The sequence below is a fragment of the Lycorma delicatula genome, chromosome 7 (assembly GCF_047948215.1).
Source record: "Lycorma delicatula isolate Av1 chromosome 7, ASM4794821v1, whole genome shotgun sequence".
Classification (NCBI taxonomy): Eukaryota; Metazoa; Arthropoda; class Insecta; order Hemiptera; family Fulgoridae; genus Lycorma; species Lycorma delicatula.
In genome coordinates this window covers 128162192-128177955 of record NC_134461.1, presented here as the reverse complement: position 1 = coordinate 128177955, position 15764 = coordinate 128162192, and the positions used below count along the sequence as shown (strand labels likewise).

At 34.0% G+C, this 15764-nt stretch overlaps 1 protein-coding gene across 1 annotated transcript in view; it reads right to left on the bottom strand.

Moving 5' to 3' along the window:
* Nucleotides 1-15764, bottom strand: part of Cdk8 (cyclin-dependent kinase 8) — a 93276-nt gene that overhangs the window by 32652 nt on the left and 44860 nt on the right. The window contains exons 3-4 of the mRNA XM_075372127.1: nucleotides 7840-7950; nucleotides 3274-3414 (exon numbers count right to left, since the gene is read on the bottom strand). Of these exons, the coding sequence (XP_075228242.1) occupies nucleotides 3274-3414; nucleotides 7840-7950 (252 nt within the window). The remainder of the gene's footprint in view (nucleotides 1-3273; nucleotides 3415-7839; nucleotides 7951-15764) is intronic.

Genomic DNA, 15764 nt, shown 5'->3' with positions numbered 1-15764 from the left:
TATATTGATTCAGCTGATATTCCTTGTATAAATTCTGTATAGAATTAAGTTAAGTTTATTTTGTAATTTCATTTAAATTTTTAAGTGTATGATTTTAAAAAAAGGTGTTTTAAATTCTTTTGTTTTCAGGCTTTGTTTAATAGCAGATTTCATATTAGCCTATATGCAATTTATTTGTGTGATAATTAAAGTCCAATTTCTTTTGGCAAAAACGAGCTATCTCATTTAATTATTTTGTTAATTTTACCCAACAATGTCTATAAAATTTTCTTCATTAATCAGATCCTCACTGTCCTTCTGAAATACAGAAAAACTTTCTCTATTTTCTTTGATAGGCCTGAAACTTCTGACATTACACAGGCCTCACATAATGCTGCCTCACCCCATTTCCCTTATTTTGTTGTTCTTCATCGTTTCTTCTTGCACCTTGATAATTGTTGTTGTATGTCCTACCATTACTGTTTTGTTTCTTTCTATTATTATTCTGCAAACTATGGTCTACATATCTTGTCCATCATTGTCCTTATCATCATCTCTCATAACTTTCTTGTCTCTCATACCTTTGATACCTAACATGTCTAAAATCTCTGCATTTACCTTATCATTAAATTTCTGATCTTCCTGCCATTCCATAATTAAACTCTCTAATGCATCTAAGTTTTCCAGTCGTGCTGCTAATAACACTACACTTAAATTTTCTGGTAACTGTCTTGCAATACTTCTTACAAAGGTAACTATTGACATAGATGGATCTAAAATTTGTGATTTATTATACATCCTTACAACATAACTGAATATCTTGATAATGCCCCATAAATTTTCTACTCCCCATTATCCTTCCTCTTAATTCTTCCTGCTTTTCTTCTGACCAAAAACATTTTAAAAATGAGACCTTAAATTCTTCAATCCCTTTCCATTCCTTATGATGCGCCTCAAACCAAAGTTCCAATTCACCTTTAAAATATCTTCTCATATTTGCAATTCTGTACTCCCATTCTGACTTTTTTTCTTCAAAATTTATTTGTAAATGATATAAAAATGTTTTTGGGTGTGGTTCCTCATGTTCATTAGTACCGGAATTATAGAATTCCGGTACTATATCCAACTGTTCTCCCTTAATAGCAATTTTGTTAAGCAAACCTAGTTCCATCTCTTCCTTAAAATGTTTAAAATCTTCACTTACTTTATTCTCAACCCCTTTGACATTTTTTAACTAGCAAAGTTTTGTTGCATAGAGATTAAAAACATTTTAAAATCATCATAGTCATTTTTCTTTAAATGCAAACCCTAATCTCTACTATCCCTAATATCTATCTACCACCTTATATTTTCCTGTAATACTATTACTACTCATATCACTATCCTGTATTCCACTGTCTGATAAGTTCTCATTTTCTTTAAACATGGAAGAACACAAAAAAAATGCATTTAGATTTTAAATCTCATTGCCATCAGTTTTGTTTAACCTAACCTCTTTACTCTCACTTTTGTCAAAATCTACTTACAACATAGTCCATTTCGATTATTCACGTTCCTGTTCGGGCACCATTTTGTGAGCGTCATGTAAAACATAATATTTAGATAAAACACAGAAACAAAATTTTATAAGAATAAATTTTTAATAAACAAATAAAATAAACTTACTATGTTGGCATTTGTGAAAAAATGTACTAGGACTTCTCTTGAGTTTAAAAAAAAAAAAATTACAATAACTGTACACATCAAAAAATATGGATAATACACATTACTTATAAAAATAAAAATGACAATAAACATATTTGACTCAGAAGTCCCATAACTAGTCTACTTAAGTTTGTAGAGCTGCTACTATGTAACTACTTGTATACATCAAAATTTAACAAAATATCTTATTAGTACTTATAATAGTAAGGAATTGGCCAATCCAAAATTAATTTTTATTATAATTTTAAACAAAATTTGTCATTTTAACATGTTATAATTTCCATAATAATATTTTTTAATGTTATAAAAAAAAAATCGATGGATATTCTGATAAAACCATGAATTTCTTTATGGAGTGGTCTTTGATATCAAATTCTCATATCTGTATTCTGTACAAATCAGTCTATGATTTCTTGATCAGTTTTTTTTGTTTTAAATACTCACAACACTTATCTAACCACAACGAAGTCCCGCATATAACTGACGCTTTCCGATGGTGTGACAGGTCTAACTCCACCACTATTTCTCCGAATTGTCCAAGTCTGTGTGAGTATGTGTACTCGCACAAACGTAACACTTTTTGTTTAGAAAGCGTTTGCTCATTTTTCATGCATGATATCATATTTCTTAAAATTCTGTTTTAAGAAGGAATTTGAAAACTAATGAATCACGTGCTATTAATTTAATTTTTACGTTTTAAAAAAAAAAAATCATCTGTCGATGTAAAAACCCCCTGTCCATATAACAAATAATTTACAATACAATAAAATACAAATAAATTCACCAATTTAAATAAGTCAATTTAATTTAATTTAAATTTAGCTCAGAATTTATAATGGTTACAAATTATGCCATAACAATGTAATAAGTAAATTTATTTATTCACTTTAATTGAATAAATTCTAAGCATGTGATGTTCATACAGTATTTGATAAAAGTAAGAAAGGCAGTCATAAAAACAGAGGCAGATGAAGAAGTTTTAACTTCATATTCAGAATAGACATAAAAAAATTAATTTTTAACAAAGTCACTGTTGACCAATAGTATTGAAAAATAATCCCAATTGTCAATCTTTTATAGTTTGTATGGGTTAATTATTTAACCACCATGAACAAAAGTAGATCTAATTTAATTAAACTTGATGGATAATTATGATGGTGAGTTAAACATGATTGAACTATTACATATTTTATTAATAAGGAATATTTATGGCGGAATATTCAACCACATAACAATTTTCATTTTTCAATTTAATTGTTTAGGATACTTTAAAAAAAAAATACATAACAAAGTACATAAAATTTTCAGTACAATTCCTTTCATTATTTCCTCACTCATAATTGATTACCAAAGCATGAAACCCAGCCCTTTTCATAACAAAAAAGTATGTTTCTATATTACCCAAAAGTAGTTCTGCTGTCTTTTTTTGACGGAAGTATCCATCAAAACAATCCTGGTTTTAATATTTTAAAGGACCAATCTAATTGTAATTTTCCTGTGCATTCTTAACCATTATTTTATAATTATTAACATAGGTATTAAACAGTAAAGAAGCTAGGCTAGTCAGATCAAATAAAAATGAATACTTACCAAATCTCTATGTAATACCCAATTAGAATGTAGGTAATGAATACCATCTAATATTTGATAAAGGAGAGATTTAACCATTCCTTTTGGAACCATAACAGGCTTTTTATTTGCTTTCGCTGCTCTATGAAATTTAATAATATGCTGTAAAATAAAAATAAAAAATAGATATATCAGTTATAAAAAAAGTATGATATCTACCCTGCTTTCAAAATGCATTAAATGAACTATTTTGAAATATTTTTTTTTGCTATAAGACAATTACTACTCGCAATTCAATATTACTTTTTTTTAAATTAAGATACTGACATGTTTGCAACCAAAGAAACAAATCAAAGTCATACGGCCACTGTTAACAGTAACAATAATAACCCAGGACATTGAAAAAGTTGCTGTGCACTGGAATTATCAAAATATAATGACAAAAAACTTTCTTATTATTATTATTTTCTATTTTATAGAAATGGATATTACAATAATTGATATAGTTTATAAAATGGTGTGAAAATGACCTCCTCCAACATCAGTACAACACCATACACTTTTCAATTTGTTTTTAAACAGTTTAACAAGCTGTTGAACTGGAATGTACTGCAGTTTTTAGTTTGTCAATCATGTATGGTCTGTTGCAGTACACAGTACTTGTTTCGCTCCCCCTGGAGAAAGTGATCTGGGGGACTCAGCTGATCATGCAGGCCATTAACCCCCAATATGATTTATTCACCAAAGACATCAGTAAAAACATCACTGACCTATTAGCTGTGTGCGCTGTGACACCATCTTGTTGGGACCAACTGAGATTGATTACCACTTCTATTAAATTACTAATTAAGTTTTTTAAAACAGCACAATAATGATTATTATTAACTGCATTGTCAAAAAAAATTGGACCCACAGTGCATGTTCTAATCGCACCAACCCAAACTCCAATTTTCGCTTTCTGTAAAGATTGTTCATGTAATTCATGGGGGTTAGTTGTCTTCCATAGTTGTGTATTTTGAAAATTAATATACCCTCCCAGATGAAACCATGCCTCATCTGTAAAAAAAATGTAATCTCAAAGCTATCTATGGAATTCTGGTTAAAAAAAATCTTTAAACCATTGACAATAATTTAGTCTTTTGGCATGATCTTTGGGTTTTAGTTCTTGAACACACACATTACTTCATAGGGGAAAAGTTTCAGTTCTTTTCTTAAGTTTTAGTTCTTTTCTTTATGTTTCAGTTCAGTTATGCTTTATGTGAGGTAGCAAGTCCGATATCTTCCTGCTGTGCTAACTTATACATTGAGTTAGACAGACTTTCAGCCCTAGCATCTAAAATATCAAGCAGCTTCAGTTAGTTTAGTAATCTTCCACTTCGATCAGCGTCTTCAACAGAGCCTATAGCCCAAAATAATTTGATAAGAGTTCAAACTGCATTGCGCTGAGGAACAGAAGTATTTGGAAACTTTTCAGAAAATTTTTCCTTCACTAAATCAGAATACTTGTCACCTTCACGAAAGGCATGTTCAATAACCAAAATGCATTTCTCTACCAAAAGAACCTTCACGTTCCTCATAACTATTGATTCCGATAAATAAAAAACCACAAACCAAAACGAAGCATTTTCAACCACAACTCAACAACTGACATCTTGGTTTATTAATGAGTAATATCCAATAAACCCACAGGGCAACCAACCTAACCCTAAACAAAGAGAATGAACCACATAATTCTACAACATACCGCACAGCAAACTTTCAAATGCAATGCACAACTCCTGCTTTTATTATAAAGCAAGTACTAACAATTTGTGATAATAAAACAGCAAATTTTAGCTTTAATATAAATTAACTTAAATTTATTTAATTTTAATTTAATTAAAATAAATATACATGGTTGATTTTCTGTAGACAGCATACATATTTCAAATTACAACATTTTTGTACTATTATTATTTTAATAAAAGATAGAAATTAAATATGTGTAGTAATTTACACTAATTATAACCGATTGCAAAATTTATTTATAATATCACTGTCATCATATAGTTTATCTGCTCTGAGAGGAAACCTTTTGCACCATGTCATGTCACCATTCTGCTGTATTTCCAGCCAAAATTTATAAATCTTGATAGCTCCTATTTCCTTTTAGATAGTCAATAATCTTTACTCCTTCGGCCTCTCTTTTTTGCACCTTCTACCTATCCATTCAGCAGTTTCAATCAATTTTTTCCTCTTACGATATGTCACAGCCAGTTATCATGTTTATTCAAAATTGCCTGATTAAGCTTCTTCTCTTCCAGTTTATAAACCTTACTGCATTCCTTTTTCTCAATCCTTTCCTGAATCCATTTTGTTCTTTTGTAACCAATTGCTTTGTTTTTCATTCAAGTCTTCTACTCAGAATTAAGAAAAGAATGTTTGCTGAATGTGAAGTTTAACTGTCTTGCAATCTTTATACATTATCGCAGTATGATTTCAGAGGATCGGAATCATTTTGTTTTAATAAAGTTTCATAACCACATCCATTATTGCAGATAATATTATACAATATACAACTACCTCTTATAATCCTTCTTCATTAATGGTTTTAATCGCTTCTATTAGCAGTACATCAATTCCTGCAGCCTTTTGAATATATTCTGATTTTATAATTCCAAATTTTAATTCATTCTCTTCCATTTCCACTTGTCTTCCATGGAAAAATCATTTGGTTGTCTTCTACACCAGTATAGTTCCTGCATGTACTCCTTCCACCTTGTAATTGTATTTCTTCCTCTTGCATTAAAGGCAAAGTGTTATGTAAGAGAAACTTTGCTGTCTTTCTTTAGTGCCTATAAATTTCTCCACTTACCCCAGGTTAATTTATTTTATACATTACATCATATTGCCCTTTCTTTCTAAATCTTCTATATCTCAGCATTCACCTCCAAGCCATTTCTCCTTTTGTTTGTTTGTTAAGAAGATTAACACAAATTCAATTCAGTTTTCTGTAGTTTTTCACCTTCATCCTTCCTGTTCTTGAATTTTCTTCACTCTGTATCTTTCTTTTACAACTAATGACCTTGCAGTCAATTTGATATCTATTTTTTTGTATTTCTGGTGATTTCCAATTGTAGAGCCTTCTTATGATTATTAAACCAAGCAATTAAGACTATTTTATTTTCCTTGCAAAACACGTACTCATTTTGTTTGACCAGTCCATATTTTCCCATAACTTTTTTCCCATGCAATAGCATTCTAATGTTCCATTATTGCTCTGCAATTATTACCTTCCTATTCTATAACTGATACATTTCTTCGACTATCAACTTCACATTGACAGATGGCAAGTACACTTTAATTAAAAACAAATCCTTCGGGTTCATTTGTAACTTGACAACAATTATCTTATCATTAGTAAAAATCATCTTTTCTTGCATTTTTTGTTATTTCTATGTTTAGAATAATTTCAACATCTTTTCCTTAGTAATTATTTCAATATCATACCTGTTAACTTCATTATCATACCTGTTAACCTCATCTTTTTTTTCCTATCTTATCCCCGTTATAACTTTTTGTTTATTTTTATTTTTTTTTTAAACTTCAGTGCTTGCAGAAGTGTTCTTGCATTTCCCATGTTCTTACTTACAACTTCTTTCCATCCCTTGGTGACTCTTTATAGTAGCTGACTGCCACAACTTCTCATGATGCTGTTATGGCAATCTGAATGGAAACCAATTTAATCTGGAATAATTAACAGAAGACAGTGCCACGCTGCTAACACTTGGAGAACCACTGAGTAATGGTACCTGCTATCTTCACCTATAGATGGGCAATCTTAACAATGCTTCCAGTAAATCTACTGATGAAGATGCTGGAAATTAGCTCTGAAAAGTCCTATACCATCATTTATAATTTTCAATAATTTGAATGAAAATAAAAATAATAATGTATTAAAAATGAAATAATAAAGTATTAAATAATAATGTATTGCTTATTTACAAATCTAAATACAATCATAAAATGATGAACCATCAAAACAATTTATATAAATTGGAAAATATTAACACAAATGTAGAATGGTAATAATAGACATCCTTATGAAATTTTCTAGAATCTGAAATTTCATAAAACGCATTCTATGATCATGAGCAAACTATTTTTTCTGGCTAAGACAGAATAACAAAAATTAGTCTGTTGTAAAAATTATTTAAGCTGTATGTTTTTTTAAAAAAACATTTTTAAAATGCTATATTCATTATATCCAGTCCAATTTGTTATTTATTTATCAAGCTAATATAATAAATACAATTTTATTAAGTATTTTTTTTTATACTGAATATTATTGTTACTAAATTAATATTTATTAAAAATCAAGACTGAGGATGGTCTAAGAACAAAAATTATCAATTAGAGAGTTTTATTTTAATACTTCACACAATAATAATTAACACTGATATATTATTTACATACCCAAGTTCACCTTTACAAAACTGGTTACAAACAATAAAATAAATTAACCTTAATACAATTTATTAACCACTAATGACTATATTTTCAGACCATTCATCTAAAACTACATTAATATTTAAAACAACAGCTTACCCAAAGATCATGCTCAGCGTAGTCAAATAATAACCATACTTTTCTATCATTATGTGAAAGAAAAACACGAATTAAATTAATTACATTAGGATGCTTTAGTTCACGCAATAACTGAAACACAAAAAAAAAAATTATTACATAACTAAAAGAAAAAAAAACAATAACTGTTTCTATCGTAAACTATAAGCCTACACAAGTTTTTATTTTTTTACCTGTGAGAGGTTATGTGGCTGCCTACAATTTTTACAAATTACAAAGGAATGATATATGGGCTTAGTTTGGGTTGCCAATATGATGGATAATACTTTTTCTATTTCACATATGCATATTATTTTATTAAAGGGTTTTATTTCTTACACACATGCACACACCCACATGTACACATGCACACACACCCATACACCCACACACAAGGGCCGTTCAGTCGAGTCAGAAACATCAGAAATGCTATTTAATAAAATAATTGTAACTATCTTTCTGTTCAACTGCAAATGGACAGGCATGATTTCCTGTACAATAGCACTTTCGTAATGCTTGCTTATCATAAGGAAAAATAGAATATAAATTATGAAGGTAAATCAAATACAAATGAAACTTCTGTATTCACAGTTCATGTATGAACATGAGTGGGCTTGCACAGAAGGAGGATTATCAGGATTTTCTCCTCCTCATCGTTTTTTTGCTTGCTGCGAAAAAGTAAGAGAAAATGAACACTTCAGCCAACTCAACATTCACATCTCTGTGATCGATAATATCATGGTAGCCCAAGAGTTTCCATCATAACATATGATTTTGAAGTTTCATGTCAATGAGGATGTCTTAATCCTAAAATTTTTATTAGGTTGCATGCACAGTTTGGGGATATGATGTCACAGAACAAAAACTACAACCGGGCCAACAAATTTAAATGAGGGTATGAAACTGTAGAAAATATGAGTTACTTGTTTAAGAACAATTGTGATGGATAACAATGTTCGGTTAATTCACGACTTTGACAAAGACAATCGACACCATATGGTAGATGAGATCAACAAAAGTCATCAGTCATCAGTCAAGTGGCAGTTCCATCATCACAAAGCTTGATTTCAATAAGATGGAAATAAATTTTTGCATTGATAAGTCACTTGTGATGAGACCTACGTTCATCACAACAGAGTCAAAGAAGGCAATATGCAGTGGAGAGCCTTGCTCTTTAAAGATGGAAACACATCTATAAGCCAGAAAAGTCCTAGCAACCACATTTGAGTAGTGGAAAAGCGTATTGCTAATTGACTTTCTTATGAACAGCCCACTATGAATGTTGCATAGTATTGCTGCTCTTCTGGAACTAGAGTTTGTCAGTTTTTAAAAACCAGTTTTAAAGACCGGTTTTTAATTTAAAAATTATGCAATTGGAAAACAATCATTAAAAAACCGGTTTTAAATTTATAGATAACACTTATATATTAATTTGCTATAATGATTTTAATTTAAGCAAAAACTACGCAGCAAGTTGTATATACCAGAGAAAAGTCAGGAAACAATGTTGCCTGATTGGAATGCGACTGCACAAGAGCACGCGATATTGCTGATTAAACATTTATGTGCATTGTGGCACTGTCTGATCAGTGCATGCAGTGCCCAGTGAGCCAGTCTTTATCAGACTGCAGAGTGTGTAACCAACTTGTTTTTTTGGAGTCTACATAAACAAATGTGTGTTGAGATTATTTAGATGAAATTCAGAACAGATTTCCATGTTTATTATTTCACGGCACCCGCTACCAGTGTTTATTCATCTGACATTATTGTAATTTTTATACTGTTAATAATATCAATTTGTAAGTATTTGCATTTCTTTATTTTTTTAGTCCAAAATGTCAGATGTATGGAATTATTTCAAAAAGGTTGAAAAAGATAAGGTGCCGTAGTAATTACTGTAATAAAATGTTAACATACAAAGGATCATCCATGAGCGGCCTCCACAATCATTTAAAAACAGTCCACAAAAAAAAAAACGGGCAAAAAATCATCTGATACCAGCCTGATTTCACAAAAACAACCCAGCATCTTTAACTTCTTGAAAAGGAGATACAGTTCCTACAAAATTGAGAAGCTTTACAAAATTGTAGAGCTTCTTAAGAGACATGGGATTATTAACACTTCTATATTTACAAAATTCACTGACCGTTTGGACATAATCTTCTTGTAAATTTCTTGCAGTAGCTACAAAAACTAACATTATTAAGTTATCTGGACAGATATTATCAAAGATTATATAAAGATTATTCTACAGAAGATGACCGCAATGTTAAAAAAAAGAACGAAGAAGAAAACCAAGACATATCTATAGTAATATGAAAACCTTAGGTTCAAACATCATGTTGACCTTTGACCGCTCATAAAATTTTGACGCTTGAACCTGAGGTCTGTATTTTAGAACATGTTTCTAGTTAAATTTACAAGCTGAAAGAGTGGATTTACTGCAAAATATAGTAACACGGATTTGAGGTGCCTCTAAAATTATAACAAATAACAAACAATCAAATGACGTTTGAACCTGAGGGTTTCTTTTCACAGATTTATTCGAATACATTAAAGAACAGCTACTTTCAATGATGAATGTTAGTAGTGTACAAATAGGGGTACGGCGTCAGTTTTGCCCTCGGCTGCCGCGGGGAGCGCTAGTGTCGCATCGGCCATGTTGGTTTTTCTTTTTTCCCTGTGGGAATTTCCCTTTTCCCTGAGCGGAATGTTAAAAAATTCTGCAGGGTTGCCAAATTTGGTAATATGTGTTCGCTTTGAATATTATTTATAATAATTAATTCAAAGGTTGGTACCGCTGTTGATCAGCTGTTGTGTACCGGTCGGTTTGAAATAATATTTAAAGTGAAAAATAAACAGGTCGGCTAGGGATCGTACCGAGTCACGGCGGGACGCGACTGACTGACGCCTTAAACCAATCGGCTGCAGTGGCGTCAATGTCTACGGATATGAGGAGGAAAACGATCGTGTCTATCCGGTGCGCGTTACCGAAAATCACGAACGTGACAACTGCATACACCTATTGCTGCTTACAGGAGAGACGAGAGAAAAATGTCATTATTGTCTAATTAATACCAAACCTGGTAAAGACGGACTACCTCAACTCCTTTCGGGTCTCACAAAGAGTCGCTGTAGCAGTAAATATTGTACTTACTGTTTGCACCGCTTTAGTTCATCAAACCCACGTGTAGCCGCACGAAATCTACACAAACATCTGGTCGAGTGTATAGCGATGAACGTCAAAGCGTCAATAGCTCAAGAGCTCCACCGACAGGCTCGACGAAACTATCCTACAAGACGTGTCGAACTTAGACACGTCTTGTAGGATAGTTTCGTCAGAATGTTTCTGACCTTTTTCAAGCCGACCTTGTAGAAATGGGAGCGTACGCTAGATCAAACAAAGGCTATCGATACATATTGACGATGATAAATTGTTTAGAAAAACTAGCATTCGCCGTACAGGTTAAAACTAAAACCGGTACGGAGATCGCTAAAGCCCTCAAACCTATTTTGGATAAACACAAGATGCGTCATTTTCAAACCGATTTGGGTAAAGAGTTTTACAATCCGTCGGTTAAACGACTATTACATTCGTACAATATAAATCACTATTCCACACATTCTGATAAAAAAGCGTCGATGATCGAACGATTTAATCGAACACTGAAAACGATGATGTGGAGAAAATTTACCGAACAAGGAACCTACAAGTGGTTAGAATTACTACCAAAATTGATCGCAAAATACAACACCAGTCATCGCACTATCGGAATGAAACCGAGAGATGTAAATAAGCGAAACCAAGCCGCTGTTTTACAGCGATTAAATATCGTACTCTATCGAAAGACTACTTTACCGAAATACAATATCGAGTGCGTATAAGCAAATTTAAAAAGACATTCGCCAAAGGATATTTACCGAATTGGACGAACGAAATATTTATCGTACATAAGGTACACGATAATACGCGACCGGTCGATGTTCACGGTGAGGTGGTGAGCGGTAAATTTTACGCTGAAAAGCTCACTAAAACAAACGGTACAAATAATGTGTATTTAGTCGAGAAAGTCTTACGAAGAAAAGGCGATAAGCTATTTGTTAAGTGGCAAGGGTTCGACGGAAAACACAACAGTTGGATACATAAGGCGGATTTGGTGAGGTGAATCGGTCAGTCATAAACATGAAGTTGGAACGTCAACAGGTTGGTAATATTACCAATGGAAAACTTCGACGAATATACAGGAGCTGGGAGCGGAGAGAAAAAGGACTCGTCATGGTCCTCTTCTACCGAATACAATCAGACGTATTATCTGCAGACCGTCTAATTGCGGAAAAACAAATCTTCTATTCAACTTGTTGTTCTCTCCGGACGGTTTAAGATTCAGAAATATTTACGTGTTTTCGAAATCGATGTACCAACCGAAATATAAATTTCTAGAACAAGTCATGACCGGTGTTCCGAAGATCGGCTATTCTGCCCACTCTGAAAACGATCATGCGATGGCGCCTGATGAAGGGAAACCGAACTCGATAATGATTTTCGTCGATGTAGCTTGCGAAAAGCAACATAATATTCGCAAGTACTTTGCGATAGGACGACACAACAACATCGACAGCTTTTATTTGACACAGACATATTCCAGTGCCGGGAAGCGTCTTGTGAGGGACAACGCAAATCTCCTTCTTATATTCAAACAAGACGATCTCAACTTACGTCACATATATCAAGAGATCATGTAAATACCGATATGAAATTCGATCGGTTTAAAAGTCTGTGTGGTGTTGCATGGAAAAAACGTCATGGATTTTTAGTTGTGGATAAGGAGAGCGATATCAACGGCGGACGATATAGAGTAGGCTTCGATGTTTTTGTAAAAGAGATCAGTTGATAGTCGGTAACAATGGCAAGCATACACACCTACGAGGACGGTATACCGTACGCTAATGCGATACGTTTTAGACAATAACCGCAAAACAACTTGTGTTCCAAATATTTTAGCGACCGTCAGAAGTTTTGCGGCAACTACGTTTGTCGTAAAGTGAACTACTGTGAAAATAAAGACCGACGATGCTGGCGACATGTAAACACAATGTATCGTGACTATCCGTTGGTTGTTCTGTTGATGATTACTATCGAAGGCAAGAATTTCAATAAGCGTATATGGTTAAAATTAGAATGCGACAAATACAAGATGCCTATCGAACTGGTGATCTACGATAAAAACATGTTCAACACAACGATTCAACGTGAATGGAACTTTATTTCAAGATTTAGTCCCTCTCCGCTCGTGTACAACATGCCTTTATTGGAACTTCGAAACCGTCATGCATCTATGGACTACACAAACGTTTACATGCACATGTTGGAATACGGTAGTCGTGTAAAAGGAGCATGATGTTGTATAGTGATCACGGAACGAATTATTCCGATCAGATCGCCCAAAACGTTGTACCGCTTAGCGTTATCATACGGTAGAAAATGTTTTGTGGACAGCTTACGGAGTACAATTTACCGACGAAGTACCCCACATTACCGATAAGACGAGGAGGATTACCGTTCGACATCGTGAACAACAGGACGCAGGCGCTCTTTTCTGGTGAGTTTCTACACGAAGCGTATCTTTCTATTAAATTTCTATTAAACATTAACGACAACGCTAACAGAAACTTAAATCAACAAACGCTTATGAGTGTATTAACCGCTGACAAACATCAACAAAGCGATTATGCAAACACAGATCTAAATAGTAAAGATACAAAAGAGGACGAGGAGTGACAAAAAATATAGTGCGTCCTCCGATCGCTGATAAGACAATGAAGAATGAAGATGTGAATAAAAATATGATACGTCCCCCGGTCTCCGATACAAAAACAGAAAAGATGACAAAGAGGATGATGTGAAAAATATGGTACGATTGCCGAACACGGATCCAATGTAAGATGGTGGAATGTTGTAAACTAGTTCATTGTCTGTCCGACATGGCAAGAGTGAGGAGGTCAAAACGTTCTTCTGTTCGAAAGGGTAAGGTGAGAAGATCTAAACGAATAGCCAGTCTTCAACGAGGCGGTGGACTGTTAGCAACTAACAGTCGACCTTTTAATGATAAAGCATTAAAAGGTGTCAAAAAGGTGGTGGGTACGGTTGTAAACAAAGGGATTGATTTATTACCGAAAGAGTAACATATTCCGGGATATCAGTACTGCGGACCGGGAACGAATTTAAAAAGACGATTAAAGAGAGGCGATCCCGGTGTAAACAAGTTGGACGCCGCTTGTAAAGAACACGATATCGCATACGCAACGTACAGCGATAACGAAAGAAGAGCGGTAGCAGATCGAAAATTAGCCGATAGCGCTTGGGAAAGAGTTAAAGCTAAGGATTCGAGTATCGCGGAAAAGGCTACGGCATTGGCGGTTACAAACGCGATGAATTTAAAAGCAAAGTTCGGTGGCGGAAGAGTAAGAAGACGAAGAACACGGTCAAAAAGGAATAATATAAAACCAATTGTTGAAATGATGAAACGAAAAGCGGGCACTGCAGGGCGGGGATTATATCGTAAGCCCTACCCTTTGACCGGATCGGGGATGGGCGGAAAAAAAAACATCGTCGTCGTCTCCAATAAAAGGAATACCAGTGCAACCGCTATCGAATATAGAACTCATGTGGTACGCGAGAAAACTAAATATAGCCGATTTTCGAGTAGTCTTCATGTTGGACGCATTACCCACACAACCGAAGACCAACGAATCTGCGATAGTTAATCTTGACCGCAGTACCAGTCATGGAACACATTAGGTATGTTATAGAAAACATGGACGGATGGTGGACTATTTCGATAGTTTCGGTAATTTGCGTCCACCTAACGAATTGATGCGTTATTTTCCACTCGATTCGATTATAAATATCAATTATAACGCCACAGAGTATAAACACGGTTATCTGTGGACATTTATGTCTTGAATTTCTCAGTTGTGATCCGTCGGCCTACAGGTAAACATGTTCTGCATAAGTGGAAATACGTCGTTATTACACGCTACATTCTTTCCACAACTGGATTTGTCCGATGGCGACTGGGAATTGGCGTTGATAAACCTAACCACATAAAACTCGATTCCGAATGTCGAAGAGGGAATCAACACACTTACCGTTGTTCCAAAGAAACCTCAAAAACCGATTAAGTAGGCACTAGCGACCGGATCGTACGAAGTGGATAATATCGCCAAACGCTTGAGCGATGACCTCAAAGACAGAAGCAAAATATTTACTTATGCGTCCGAATAACAACACGTTAAAATGCGATCTTAAATGAAGTGCTGCGATCGATCTGACTTCAACAGATAGTTTACCACCGCTGTTGGTGTTCACGAAAACTAATCTGACGACGAATATATTGCACGAGTCATCGAATTCGGTCGCCATTAACAACGTGATCACGGTACGGGTCAAATGCAACCTTATACGAGGCTCCTAGACGAACGGATCAAAGGGACACGTATTAACCGAATTCACGTTAAGCGTACCGCCTAGTTTCAAAATAATCGAATCGCCGAAGAATATAATCTATCTACCGGTGAATACCAAGAGCTTAGACGAGATCGCTATAAAGTTTACCGATCTAGACGGAAAACCGATAAATTTCCGCGGTGAAACAATTACGGTAAGATTGCATTTACAAAGGAAAACGAAGTAAAAGGAAAGTCAATAAATGGGGTTAATATACAATAGCGGTGGTACTAGTAGCGAAACGACACGCAAACCGATCAGTCGACGTGCAAACACCAAAGCGTTAACATCGCGTAACGTGTTGTTTCTTCAAAACATTGGTTTTACAGTTTTGGTGAACCGTAATGGCAGCGATAGGAGCGAATATGTTGGACATCGGTGAAAGTGTTTCGTTTGACAA